This window comes from Aythya fuligula, chromosome 18, assembly GCF_009819795.1.
Source record: "Aythya fuligula isolate bAytFul2 chromosome 18, bAytFul2.pri, whole genome shotgun sequence".
Lineage (NCBI taxonomy): Eukaryota > Metazoa > Chordata > Aves > Anseriformes > Anatidae > Aythya > Aythya fuligula.
The window spans coordinates 11,964,782-11,979,875 of NC_045576.1; the positions used below are offsets into that span (position 1 = coordinate 11,964,782).

Below are 15,094 nucleotides of genomic sequence, written 5' to 3' on the forward strand. Positions count from 1 at the left end.
CAAGTGCTGACGTGAACTGCACCGGTACAACAGCAGCACATAACAACATGATTTCCTGCTACACGCAGTCGAAGCCTGCAGAGTAACTCCGCTGCCTGGTAAGCCCTGCAGGGAGGAGAATGCAGGTTTTCTAGGGCAGCATCAGCAGTGAAGCACACGGCCCCGATTCAACAGCTCAGCGTACACCAAGAACTTCTTCGTGCTAACATACCAGCTCGGGCTTCATGTATGACATATCAGGGTCAAACCGAGAGAATGCAGACTACTAAAGTGAAAATTTAAGGGAGTAAAAACTGACTTGGCATTCAATTTCCCCTGTGACAGGGGTTCTACTGTATGCTTTATGCCAGAGACAGGATCATGTATTTTTTATCAGGCATAGGAGGTGAAGGAGGGAACTAACTGTTGAAAGGAGAGGGGATGGCAAGACAGAGATGCAAGAGAATATTTTATTGCTGAAGGGAGTAAAGACGCTGGTTTTGGCAGACCAAATAAGCAGAGGAAATGAATTGATGCCATGCTGCAGCTACGAGAGGCTTCCCTGACTTTTGTGTAATGCTGCACAAAAAATAGGCTTCCCCCCCCCTCCACCCTCCGTTCTCAGCAGGAACGCTTTTAACTCCTCAGAAGAAAAAATAAAAACCTCTTAGCTGCAATGTAGACAGACACCAGCACAGAGAGGATGCCCATCTTTACACTACGTTATTGTGCTGCCACTGTTGCTCCATCACCCGAGGCTCAAGGGAGAGAGGCAGCTTTAATAAAGCCAACGCATTTACTCAAATCCTCCCTGTTTAGATCCTATTGAACAATATGGAAAGCCAACATCAGTAACACTTCTTCAAAGAATAAGCAGCTATTCTTGTGAATAACAACACAACGTGACCAAAACAAGCCACAGAGCACAGATTTCTTCTTCCTCCCTAAAACGACATGCATGCTGTGTAACTCGTCTCTAGAAATATCACAAGTTCCTGGAATTCAGCAGCACTGCCACAGCTGTGGGGATCCCGATCACTGCCCTACGTGGGCAGGGAATCATCTTCCTGGAACACCTAACTTGAATATTTGTGTTAAGCATAAGAGTTGAGTTGGTAGTCACAATCCTGCTAACAAAGGTCACAAAATTTGTGTCATTATTCCTTCAAAAAGTAGGACAAATGTTTGTTTGCTGTTGTCTTCAGACAATTATTTCAGGTGCTATGAAGTCTTTCTTTGCTATCCCACATTAGTAATATTTACTTCTTTCAACATTGTTTTACGTATAACTGCTTTTTTTTTTTTTCTGGCCTTGCTTAAATTTCTGATTATAATCCTTAATCACAAGAGGGAGAATTTTTTCTGTTAAATTCAAGTACTTCAAATTTTGATTGTGCTGTTTACCAAACGTTATCAGTGTAGCATGTGGCAAAATCTTGACCTAAACTGCATTTGCCAGTTTTATGGCCATCTACGTGTGGCAGCACATAATGCTACTCCTACACCAACCTATACCTGCCAGATACCTACAGGAGGCAACTTTGAACCTTCCCTTGTTATGCAGCTCTGCAGGTGGACTGTCTAGAAATACTCCAGCAGGCTTCAGGAAGAGATGACTAAAGTCCTCATTGAATATCCTATGAAAAATCATCTGATTATACATGGAATTAAAGCAGATTAATCTAAATACTCCCGTGCTTATTTTCACCTACACATCGCACAAACAATTCTGAGATGCGGTGGTGCTATAACGTCATTGATTTGTCCTGTGATTCGTTAATGCTGAGGTATAACTCGCAGGATACCACGAGGAGGGACAGTGCTGTCTGAAGGGACGTGGGGCACACTGCGCTGCTGTCTCACCCCACAGCACCTTCCTTCTGCCTCCCTGTCTGAGCAGGAGGATCCAGAACAGAAGTATTATCTCAGCAGGATGTTCTGCTCTCCAGGGCACTTAGGAGTCTTACATAACTTGTTCTCACTCATACCCCAGGCAAAGAGGCGTGAGCAATCAGCTCAGCTCCAGTCCTAATGAAAGTAATTTCATCAGCTCCCGTCTCCTGGAACCAAACACAGTGCACCGTCAGGGGGTGGTGGATGAAGGAGACAGAGCTGCTCAGGTACTGTAGGGATGAAGACTACCTGGCAGAACACCTGGACACACATACACGTCCCCTGATGCTGGGCGATGGCTTCTGCTTGGGTGACAGAGGTGGCCCCCACTCCCCCTGTGCTGACCCAGGCAGTGCAGCCCAGGGCAGGGCGAGAACTGTGGCCCCGCAGCCTCCTGCTCACCCATGTGTGTGCTGCCACGCAATTACACCAGGCCCACAATTACACCATTTTTTAATCTTTGCAATGCTTTGTTTCAAATGTACACGGCCAAACCTCGAGAGGGAAGGACACTGCTTTCTTCTCACTTGCCAGCTATCAATACAGCAGTCCTTTAGCCTCTGATACTAGGACGTATTTGCTCCCTTTACGGTGCAGCAATCCAAGCAGCCGCCTGTCCCCTGCCTTGGTGACGTTCATTCCCCTTTCTTGCTGCTGCTGCCCTCTCCTCCCATCTCACTTACACCACTTGTCTGAGGAGATAGGGAATTGAAACAATGGGAAGAAAACCAACACAGAACTGAAAAGCATTTTTGCTGTTTTGTTTTTTAAAGCGTGGCCTACCAAATGAACAGGGCAATAAAACAGAGCAAGGGAGCAATACTGATGCTGGCAGGAGAGGGCAGGGGGGAAAGAGAGCACTCTCAGATTGGCTCTGCCACCAGAGACAGTGAAGGATGGCGTGACACCCACGTAAATTATACATGAGCCTACTCCATAACATACCTGGGGCTGAAGTGTGAGCCATGGAGAGGCATGCATCAAAATAAGATTTTCAAGAGTAGCTCTAAGATGAATAGTTTTCATTTTCTTTGCTTTCCAAAATCCTCTTAGGATGTTAATGAAAATATATTTATAAAACTAAACCTGACAATGCTATATGAGCAGCAGGGAAAAATTCCAACAAATTCAGTATTATTCTCCAAACTGAAATGGAAGAGAGATAATAAAAATAAAAAGCAAAATAGGCAAGATCCAACTTATAAAGCTGTCTAAACTGCTTGTAGATCAGCTTATAATTGTGCCTACAATTAACTGTGTGTAGCATTCCTAATAATTTTCAAGTGCTCAACTAACTGCAACCACAAATCCTAGTCATATATACGACTACAAATGTATCTATAATTACTTATCTGCTCAATTATTTATTTAAAAAAACAAACACAAAACCCAGCACTAACAACAACAAAAAGCTAGAGCTAAGACCACCTTTAAAAAAAAACAGGGCTCATTTTTAAACCTTAACCTGAAGGTGACAAAATATTGTAGAGAAGACCAGAATCGTGGACCTGTGATAGGAATAAAATGTCTTCTGTGGGGGATAAATACTTCTACCCCAACCATGTTCACTGCAGCAATGCACAAAGATAGTAAGTATCACATCAGACTTGGAAGAGGACTCCTAAGTTAAAGTCACCAAAAAAATCAGTTTTGCATACAAGTGGGATAATCTAATGAGAAATACACTGGTCTTCAGATAATACAGCATCCTTTTGAAGTGCCTCAAGAGAAAATCTAAATTGTAAAGCAACTGGATTAAGCAAAGGGGAAAAAGGCACACTGCTGTAAAACACAGGAGCAGCTGTATTCGGAAGTACTCACACTGTCCACTGCGAGAATTTTGGCCCAGATGAAGACAAGAAGTGGTCTCAGCTCACGAGCTGAACTTTGAAGTAGCTTCAGCACATATGGGAAGATGCCAACAGACAGGGCCTGCGGAGCCAGAGAGAAGAGCAAATCCTCAGAAACCCCTCAGCTCTGCAGCAGCAGCACTGCACAGAGGCAGAACTGAACATTTTGTGAAGATGTAGCACATTTAATAACACAGATGAGAAATCTGGTACAAAACAATTTCACACATTTCTAGTAAATTGGGGATCCCTGCGTATTTGCCTATTGCTCATTTTAATCCTGGATGTCACCAGGTATTTTCAGACTCATTTGGTCCGGTGAGACTCAGAGTTAATCTAGCACTAGCTTCTACTCGTTACAGCCTGTGCTATTTTATGCTTCATGATATGTCGTGTTCTTCTCTGATGGGGCCATTTGCTTTCACAAGTAAACATATTGCAAAAGCTCGATAATTACAGTCTTCCCACTGGAAATTAAACAGGCCTCTCACTTACACAGACTTCTTACCAAGCTTTTTGCTCACAGGAGGACACGCGATGTGCTAAATCTCTGAGAATCCCACCGTGACTGCGGTACCCTTCCCAGACTGCCATGGAAAGAAACCGTACGGGGAGGATCGCACTTTCCCTCGGGGACGTGCCAGCTGCATGGAGGGCATGCTGCCAGGAGCCTGGGATCCTGGTGGGTCCCCCCCAACATGCAGAACAGCCACAGCAAGGGCAGCTGTGGCTTACCCGCAGCTACATTCTGATCCTCACAGAAGTTTATAATCCAGAGGGCTTCAAACCACCTTTAAAGCATACTTTCCTCTTACTGCTGTGGGATAAGCTGGCTGTGAGGAGCTGCAGGTGGTGCAGGAAGGAGTCTTGAGGATGGAAATGAAAGGTAAAGAAGGCCAATAAAAAGGCCCATCATAGAGGCATTTCTCTGCCAGCTGGTGGTTCGTCTTCATCACCGTTACCAACAAATAGCTCCATTTACAAGCGTGCTTTTAACTGCTCCTCTGTTTCATTCTTATTTATTATCTGCATTGTGCTAGCCACTTTCCAAAATGCAGAAGGCAGTTGCCTCCTCTCAGAGGAGCTTATACAAAGCTTATGCAACCCAGAGACCAAACTGATAAAGAAGAGAAGAAAATGATGCAGCTAGTAAGCTGAGAGAGGAGGATGATAAACATACGTGCTTTTTGTTGTTATTTATTTTACATGACAAACCTCCTTACTTGACCTGGATATTTCCTCCAGTTTTGTAGCTTCCAATATTTTACACTCAGCCGTGTCTAAGTAACTCCTCTTTGTAGTAACGCAAATGAAAAGCTATTTGGCCTCCTTGATTAATATAAACCACTTTTCTTTTAGGGATGCTTGCTCCATTTCATATGAGTGAAGAATACATAAAACGCAGTCATTTTTCAAATCCGTGGACTATCCTCCACACCTCCCTTCCATAAATCACTGTTTATATTTATCACCTACACTGAGGGTCTAATTGACTTTTACAAGACATCACGCAACACAAACGCACCAAGCTAACTGCCCAGGGCCCCAGGTCCAAAAATCTTCCCAGCAAATCGAGAGCTCGGAGCCGATGTACCTGGCTCAGAAGAACCTGTAGAGGAAAGGGACAACAGTTATTACTAGAAAAAAACAAAGCTCTTTGTGAACATAAAAGGACCTCGGGATCATCACGTAACTTTGAAAAAAATGACAATCTAAATGGAAAAAGTAGCAGGACAAACCCTGGCTGCTGAAAGCTTTCACCCCACTGAATAGCATCACCAGTGGGTTGCTCCCTTCCAGCAATGCTCCCCTCCACGAAGTTTCGGCAGACACTTGCAAATGTTTTCCATGGAATACAGGCACCCTCAGGCTCCCAGTTGTTGCTCCAGTTGCTCTCCCTGTTGATATTTCTCTGAAGTGCAATGGTACCTGTGCAGCACAGCTCTGCTAGCTGGAAGCAGCCACTACAGATTTGAAATACTCTCAGCTTTCTGCCTTTTCTTGGTAAAGCAGAAACAGGATTGCATTTGCAGGAAGGACTCAAAGGTGAGCAGCAGCACCAGCCTGCCAGTACTCAAAACAGCTCAGAAGAAGAAAAAGAGGCTTTGCTTTCCTTGGCAAATCAATATAAGAGACTTAAGGGGGAAGCAAAAGGTCACATTAGTCGTTAATAAAAATCTCATTAAAACGGAGTCTGACAACAATAATGAGGTGGTAGTTTACTGGCTTATACCTACCCTGGTGTGAAATATTAACAGACAGACTTTCAGTTCTTAATCTCCTTAACAGATGTAAGATATTGGAATGCAACATTTAATCCTCAGTTTAAAATGAGTAACATCCCTCAGCATGGGTCTTAGGAAAAGCAACTCGCTGATTTAGCTCCCCAATTCCATCCCCTTCTCAATGTTTTTCCACATTGCATATTCAAATTAAATTGTTTTTCATGTTTAATATTGAAAAATAACTGAATTACTTGGCTTACATCTCATATCATGGACAACTGACACTAGATACTAAAGCTGTGCAGAGAAAGTCCCGATGAAAAAGATGCTTACATGGGAGGGCGTGTTAATTGCTCTAATTGTTTCACCTCTGAATATGCAAGCTCAGATCCCAAGACAGGTCATAAGAGAAAGCATTTTGGTCATCCTGCCCTAGTTGGCACCAGCCTATTCCATAAACTTACTACAGAACTTGGCACGATTAACAGTGTGCTTTAAAGATGCCCAGCACAGGAATAACAGGGCCAGCTGTTTAAGATTAAAGCAGTAATAGAAACCAGGGCATGGTGGAAGCTGGGGCAGAACTGAAACGACAGCAAAGAACATATCAGATGCAGGGTGCTTATGCAGGCATGGGAGGCATACAGATTTGACAATGGTGTTATTAACTGACCTTCAAGAAAAAAAAAAAAAAGAAAAAGGAAAGAAAGAAAGTAAAGCCATAAATTCTATTGTAGCTGGGAAAAAAAAAAAAAAGCATGTAACTGAAAAGGATTTCCAGGTGAAAAATCCTATGACAGGAGGCACCTCCTCAAGCATCGAGCGCTTGCATATGCTGAGTGCTGTCTTCCATAACTCCTCTCCCCCCCACACCAGGAGGCCACCTGTGTTCAACCTGCCCCATACACAGCAAGATTTGGAATGGAATTTGGAACTTCAAGAAGTGGAATCTGGAACTTCTTGAAGCCAACAGAAGGCCGTTTACAAAGGACCGTTTCCGTGCCCTTGAGAAAGCCAAGCTTTGCATGGCTGGCACCGTGCCCCTGGCACTCAAGTACTATCTTCCCCCAGGGGCACATCTAAAATGGGAAAACAGAATCAACCTTTGTCAGGCTGCAGCAGTGCAGTTTAAGCACTCTCAGGGGCTCAAAGCAAAAAGGCACTCAAAGGGGGGTCTGAAACACAGTTCCTCTCCTTTCCTAAGCTGTTGTTCTCTGATTCAAAGCATCTCCAAACTGTTAACAAGCCAACTTATCCCACTCAACAACTACGTACACCTTAACTGTAAGAATAATTACCTTGTCCTAGCTCATTTTTGCTCCGGGAAGGAAAGCAGATTCCTTCGCCAGGTGACCTCTCAATTCCACTGCAAGGTTAAGCTACCTGCAGAGTCCTCTGGTGCCAAATAATTGACTGGAAAGCAGCAACGTTGGTGCTAGAGTAGAAGCCTGCCTTCTCCCATTGCAGTGACAGAGACAAACCTTACATTTGTTTATCCAGCTGATCTCTCGAGACTTGGGAGGCTTAGGGAAATTAAGATTTGGTCTCACAAAGATTGATGGTGCTGTCAGTCACAAAACAAGTTGGTAGCTAACAGAGGGAAGGTGAGTCTTCTCACATTTAGTGAAAGAAATCACACATCCTTGTAGAGATGACTGGAACCATGTACCTTTAAACAGGAAGAATTTAAATTTTGCTGCCTGATAGAAAAGATACCACAGCTACCTTAATGAGGGTTTATATTTCCGTCAATACAAACATCTGAGGAGAGGGCAAGAGCAGATGAACAACTGTCATATTTTCCTCGCTATAAAACATGATTTGAAATGAGGTGTTATGTTTCTGCTAGATTTACTTCTTCTTTCTACAAATGAACTTTGTGTAGTCTGAGCAAATGCCTACCAGAACTCTACGTTCCTTCCAGGCACAGTCTTCAGAGACTTGTTTCTGTTCTTGCAGTGAAATTTCACCATCGCATTAAAGGGAACACTTACCAGGCTGTACCAGCAGCACAGAAAAGGAAGCCGTTTCCAAACCATTTACACTGCAGCAATGCCCACTTTGAGAAAACATACAGGAGATAAAGTCTCTGCATGACAGAGCTAGCATATATGAGGAGATACTACAGGAGAAAACAAAGATGTGCTACTCTGTGAAAAAGTCTTGCTATTTCACAGCAAAATAGGAGGCAGCACAGCCTGACACTGTTGAAGCTGCAAATGGACGATACCAGGAAGTCGTGCTCAACAGAGAGTGAAGGTACGGGGGAAGAAAAGCACTTTATCTTCATCTGCACAGGTCTAGCAAACACGCAATCAGCTCTAATTATTCCTGAAGGAGCCCACGTAATCTCTGTACCCAAACGCCATCTGGTTGGCAGCGCAGCACTCAGCGGGCAGGGAGAGCTGTGCACAGAGGGGCCGGCGGCCGAGCTCACCTGCAGGACGATGGGGAGCTGCTCCGGAGGGTTGCGGTTCTCCACACCCATCGTCAGCCACACCTGGAATGCCGTCAGCTGCTCCGCAAAGAAGGGACTGTGCTGTTAAAGCAAGAATATGGATGCAGGTTTGGCTTTAGAACAAGTGAAGCAGCTAGTCTTGGAACCTACGGACTCAAATGGTTTATTGTCTCCAAGAAGTATTCTATTTAATTTTTGTTTGGTCTCTTTTTTAATGAAGAAATTTTCCAAGGACTGATCAGATACAATTTCCTTTAAATATATTTGCATTTTCCAATATAAGTGTTTGAAAAAGGGGAAGGAAAGGCTAGAGAAACAGGAAAAGGTATCACAAAAGCTCCGGGGAAAATCTGGGTAACCCTTTCCACATGAGATGCAGACAGAGCAGTCAATTTATCAGCTCTGCAGAGGTACTTTCACTTCTTTAGCACACAGTGCTGCCTCTGCCCAGACCACAGTGAATGCAGTCCAACAGCAATGAAAAATGAATCCATCCACATCTCACTCCTCCTTGGCTGCCATAAACCTGTCCTCCAAACAGGTGGCCATTCAGATGTGCTGGCTTGGGTTGCAAAGTAGATGTCTTTTTTTTTTTTTTTTTTTTTTAATTCAAACCTTTTATTTAGCTATCCATCACTTCTGACCCCCATAACACAGTAAAATTACTTTCTAAAGACAAACAAAAAACCTGTAAGTGTACTTACAATACTGAACCCACACATTTAACTGGAGGTAACCCACTCACAGAGATATCCTGGATAAATGAACAGAGAAGTAACCTGCAGAGAGCTGCAGTATTTAATACCTTTAGCAGGGCATCAGGGAAACATATCAGGAGTGGGATGAACTCCCAATATCAGCTAATAGCTGTGCTTTGGTGCTTAGACATCAGCACGAAAAGTACTATGGAAAAACCTAAAATATTTAGGTTTATCTGTTCCCTTAACACCATCGGGGACTGGTCAATAACACAACACCCACTCCCAAAGCTCCGCTCCACGGACAGTCCTTGGGCACATCAGCCAGGGAGCACCCCCTTTCTTTTTGCCACCTAGCTTGCACAGCCTGTAGTACAAAATAGGTGTCAGAAAGTACTAACATCCAGTTAGAAATCCTGGGGAAACAAAAATCGAGGGCAGGGAAGAGATGGGAGGAGGGGGCCTACACCCACCCAAACCCACAAGAAGCCCATCAGGCCCCCGCCATCGTTAGCCCCCAGGCTCTGCTCCCTTGGGTTATTGTCCAGGCCTGACTAGCAAAGAACACCAAGAGAATAAGCAGAAGCCGGGAGCACGTGGTTTATATCGTGCTGCTGCAACAGAACAGCCCTAAGGAGATTAGGGATTGCTTTATCCAGGGCCTGCCTGGACGCTCAGCCCCGAGCGGCCTGCGGGGCCAGAGAAAGGCCGCAAGTGATCCTGGGCTCCCCGGGCATTTCGGGCCCAGCACCGCCGCTTCTGTCAGCCCCGGCAGGGAGCAGGCTGACTAACCCCAGGAACACAACGCCCCTTCACCTGCCTGGCATTAAACAACCATCCCTTGCTGCATTACTGCCGGCCAGCAGCAAGCCTCCTCTGATATACACCACCTCCCGCCGGAATAAATCAAGAAGGTTGAGGGCGAAATTTTGATTAGAACACAAGGAGTAGATCAGAGATGTGCAATGTCTGTCTTCCCCCACCATTTGTCACAGGACAAAGCTAAAACCTTCCCACTCCCTCCCAACCTAATAGCCAAGTTCTGTGCTATTTCGGTAGGTGTCTGAGAGAGACATTCAACAGGTTAGTAACTGTTCTCTACACAACAGGCACGGAGCTACACGGTATTAACTGGGCGGGATTTTAAATTAAAGTGTAAGGCCGAGCACAGATGAGGACTTGCTCCTGCCTTTACTTCTAGTGTCTAGGCCAGTTTGGGAACCTGCAGCACCCAGCTCCTCCAGCTGTGACTGCAGACTGAGAGTTCCACATACCCCGAGGTCTGGTCAAAATACATGAGAAATTACATTTGTCAGGATCAGAAACCTCCTCATAAATCATTACAACCCCACCTTGTGAATCTCTTCGGGTACACTTCCAGTAGCAAATCCAAACTGGGAGATAGGACATTGGCTATAACTGGATATGAATATCCCATATCTGGATATGGATTTTTCTAAGTGACTTTAATGGAATTCACAATCCAGAATCTGTGAGAACGTCATAGTGGAATAGGCATCTGAGATTCTACAGTAACTATTATTTAAAGGTTTCCATCCATAAAATATCAAAGGAATATCAAAAATCTATACTGACTAGAGGAACTGAAGCCAAATACAGTATTAAAAACTTTACCTTTCTGCTCTCTGCTAAAAAAAAACACAACAGACAGTGACTCATTAGTGGCACTATGAGTAAGAAAAGGCTTTGGACATATGCTCAGTCTCCTCTATTTTATGTTTACTTGAAAATACCTTCACTAAGACCTAATTTTTGCATTGTGTGAAGCTGAAGTCTTTCATTACAAAAATCATGCTGGCATTTTGTGTGTGTGTATGTATAGCAATACTGTTAGTTGTGATTGAGTGCCCAGAAATTTTGAAAGTCAGGTCTCAAACACCATTTCTACTGGCAAGAATTTCTTCCTCACCAACTTTTAAGACCAGAAAACTATCATTTAGTAGATGTCCTTTTTATGGTATTTTACATCGAAAAGGCATCCTGGCACACACGATCTATATATATTTCATACAAATACACCTACAGAAACAGGTGTTTGAATTCAGTATGGGTTGACTCAGACATATACAACAGTGAAGAGTGTGAAGTTTATGTTAAATCTATTCTTCTAAATGAGGTGAATCTAGATCTACAGTTTTCCAAAAATATAAACCACTAAATTGCAACAATTCAAATTTAAAAAAGCAAAAGTGAAGTGCTGAACTGAGGTTTCCAATAATGGGTTATGCTGGGACACAACATTTCAATATATTATGTAACTTACCCTAAATGCAGTTCCTTCCTCTATAATTGTAGGTAATTGGGAAAGGCAAATATCAACCGCAAGGTCCCATGCTTGCCTAGACAAAACAGTGAAAGAGGAAAAAGCCATTACTAGTTATCCGTAAGCAATATCATACAAGAATATGGACAAAGCAATGCTGTCGGAGTGGCTTAGTAATGCTTAATATTCCCTTTCTAAAGGCAGTTTTAACACCTGAAAACTATTCAGAGACACTGAGGAGGTCTAGTCCAGCATCATAGCATGCTGCCCCACCACTGTGAGCAAGGTAACAATATCTCTAGCTGAAGTTCGCAGAAACTGCTCCTCTCTGTAATGCACAGAGACGCAGGAGTGAATTAAGTGCTATTATATGCTGTTCTCATGCAAAAATTTATGACTTTTTTTAAATTAAAAAAATGAACTTAATCCTAGATTAGCTCCAAGCCATAATCCTTCAGGCACACACCTCCCTGTATGCATCCAAAGCCTTGCTTGCTCTGTATTCGAGTCACATCAGAACAGCTTGGGAAGATGCAGTCCTGCTGACAAGCCCTCCAACCCATACCGTGGGGATATACATGTACCTACACTGCTGCTCTAACTCTCCTTTTCAGCATCCTCGACACAGGCACTGTCATTGTACATATCACTGAGAAAAGGAACTCAGTCTCCATCAATCTAACTCCAGGCTGGTTTTGCACAGAGACCTTATTGACAAGAAGTTCTCTACGTGACTCACCCTAAGGATGGAGGGATGAACACTAAGCCGGAAGAACAGGAAACATTTAAACAGTTCTGGTTTTACACTTATCCGCTGTGCTACGTAATAGTAAAGTATTGTGATCTATAATACTAACAGCACATAAACTACGCACAGTGGCCAGGGAAGCTGTTGTGGTAGACTGAGTGCAAATGCAACGTGGTACTGTCTGCTTCAAAATGCTCACACTAAACTAAAAGAGGGCCAAACTAAAATGAATGGATTTGGTCTCCAAAGTTCCCGAAACACCTCTAAAAATGTGAAATGGGTACTTTTCACCCAAGAAACCATTATCCCCGCTCTAACCATAGACATCCCATGCTCTTTTCATTTTAACATATGAATTTATGCACTCTGAGAGGCTAGCAAGTTAGCCCACCACCTCCTGGGTTTCTTAAACAAAAGAAACTAATTTACTCTCCAGACACATTTGTTCTTTAATGACTTGTGGCCATCATGGGTTTACCTCAATAGGCTTAAGCAGTTTTTCTTCTAGGAACGCCTGCAGACATAAGGCCAGATGTGATAATCGATACAGTGCATTTCAGTTACCTGCTCTAGTAAGTTCTTAAATCGCCCTGCTCCAAGTCAAACAAATCCTCCCATCAGAATTACCGAGCGAAATCTATCCCATTAGCCTAACTGGCAGCTGTTCTCAGCTAAAAACAACCTCTCCAATTAGACAGAAAAATAAACGACAAGGCTCTTGCATTTTTCTATGGATTCAAGAGATGCAGCTCGTTTTAGCTGTCCCAGACCTTGTCCCTCCGCTCCACAGCGTTTGCCTTCCACTTGACAATATGCTGCCAATATAATTAAGAGGTAGTCAAGAGACAATCAAAGCACAGGCAACAAATGCTTCCCACATGCTCAGTAAAGTCCCATGCTGGAGCCAAAATGTTTACACAGAACTGATGAGATATGTTTATGCCTCGTTGAGGAAAAGTCAATTAGTACAATTATAAAGATAATTTTGCTTCAAGCAAAGAATGAATATTCCTGACTACCAGGTGCTTGGAGGAATGGGCAGTATCACCTGAAGAAATTCTCTCAGACTTTAGAAAATGCCAATACACAATGCCTTTTGAGGTAAATGTTACTAGGAGGGAGGAAAAGGGCTTAGAGATCAGAGACAACTGGTCTTACCGTGGCTGCCTATAAAAGGATTCTGCGTGGGTCGTTATACTGCAGAGGCACAGAACTAAGATGCTGAGCTCCTCAAAGTCATTTTAGGTAAGAGGCACTAATACTGCTATAAAAATGTCTAAAGCAGCCCTGCAAGGTCAATTCTCAAAGGTTTTAAATGTTATCAGAAAGAACAAACTAAAATTTAAAAAGAGCTTTTAGTAGATTAAAACAAAATCTCTTTTTATGCTTCAAAAAACAGGCCATTAAAAATCAATGTGGCCACACAGCTGATGTTATTCAATCTTTTAAAAGAGTGTAACCACCGACATAAAACCTTAACGTTACTGCTCATCACAGACTAGAGAGCTACTGATTAACATCAACTGCTTAAGAGACTCCCATCAATTCAACTGCTTAAAATGATTCTCCAGCCTTTCCGAAATAGCCCAACATGCCATTTCTGCTTCCTCTCCGTAAGAAACAAGACAGAAAACCTGCCCACCCAACGAGACACATGAGTAAACACCAGTTTTGCCCGAAGTACACACCACGCTATTTCCAACCCCTAGAAGAACAGCTACACGTTGCTTGCTAGACTTTGGGCTGCATAATTCATGAACGAGTTGTCACTCAGCTAACTCACTGCATTGGCAAAATAAATGACTGCTTTTAAATAGGCATTACGGTAATTAAAAGATTCAAAACAAGCCACAAAAGAATGGTAGAGGACTGGTGCCACTGAGTACATGGAGAAAAGCAGAGGGGGAAAACTGCTCGATACAGTCATGGTGAAAATAATGCCTGCTGGTGATGGGTAGTAGGAGAAGTGATTGACTGTTTCAATATGCCAAAGGGAACTAGAAAGGTAGGCAATTTGTAGATATGCTCTCTGAACTAATATTACGCTTTAGCACACAAACAGGAGATAAATTAGGGAGCAGCAGGGGAACAAGGATGGGTGGCACTGTGTCCTAGAAGTGATTTATGAAAGCCAGCCCAAGAGATTGCTACCTCTCTTCCTTCTTCGTGGAGATTACCGTTTGCAAAGTGCTGTGGAAGATTTGTTTTCACTACATTAGCTTCAAGAGCTGGGTAATACCGCAGCATTGTCCTTCCCTCCCTCACTATTGCACTCTCCCAACAACCCCACGTCCCCGTTGCAGAGCAATAGAGGCAGCAGTCTGTACAGAACACAAACCAACAACGCCCTGCACCGACCCGTCAGTTCAACAAGGTCCTCAAAAGACAAGATGCCAGCTATCGTCTTGGGAAAGGATACAGCATTTCTGAATATATGAAAAGGAAAAATGAAAGAACATTGCTCTTTCATAATTCTACAATAAAAATTAAACAGTGAAAGAGCTCTCCTGAATCCAGTCGCTCTCTCATTTTAAGATAGAAATATGTCTTCTTATTTCAGCTTCAGTATTTCTTAGCCCTTCAGCACAAAGTCCCCATTCGCATGTCCCCAGGCTCCATCTCTCCCCCTTCCCCAATACCAATTTCATTACACTAGGACTGGTTAAACTTTTATTAACTTAATGTTAATTCATCCAGCTGCCTTTACTTTGTTTCCCCCAGGGTGCTGCAAAGTTTGGACTTGTACACAAGGAACAGAAGGCCGCGAATGCCAGCTCTGCTCAATGGCCATTTTATTGTGTAAATCCATGAAACATTCAGAAATGAGAGCCCACAGTAATACTTCAGCAACATAAATGAAACATGGTTAGAGATGTGCTTTAGTCTTCCTTCACCCACATGTGCTATATTAGCTGGCAGAGCATGAAGGCAGATTTTCTCACATTCAACTAAAATTTTC

At 43.3% G+C, this 15,094-nt stretch overlaps 1 protein-coding gene across 2 annotated transcripts in view; it reads right to left on the minus strand.

Annotated features, from left to right (window-relative positions):
* Nucleotides 1–15,094, minus strand: part of RPTOR (regulatory associated protein of MTOR complex 1) — a 135,754-nt gene that overhangs the window by 53,705 nt on the left and 66,955 nt on the right. For both annotated transcript variants that reach the window (XM_032199470.1, XM_032199469.1), the window contains exons 10-13: nt 11,388–11,463; nt 8,385–8,486; nt 5,248–5,331; nt 3,694–3,804 (exon numbers count right to left, since the gene is read on the minus strand). In XM_032199470.1, the coding sequence (XP_032055361.1) occupies nt 3,694–3,804; nt 5,248–5,331; nt 8,385–8,486; nt 11,388–11,463 (373 nt within the window). The remainder of the gene's footprint in view (nt 1–3,693; nt 3,805–5,247; nt 5,332–8,384; nt 8,487–11,387; nt 11,464–15,094) is intronic.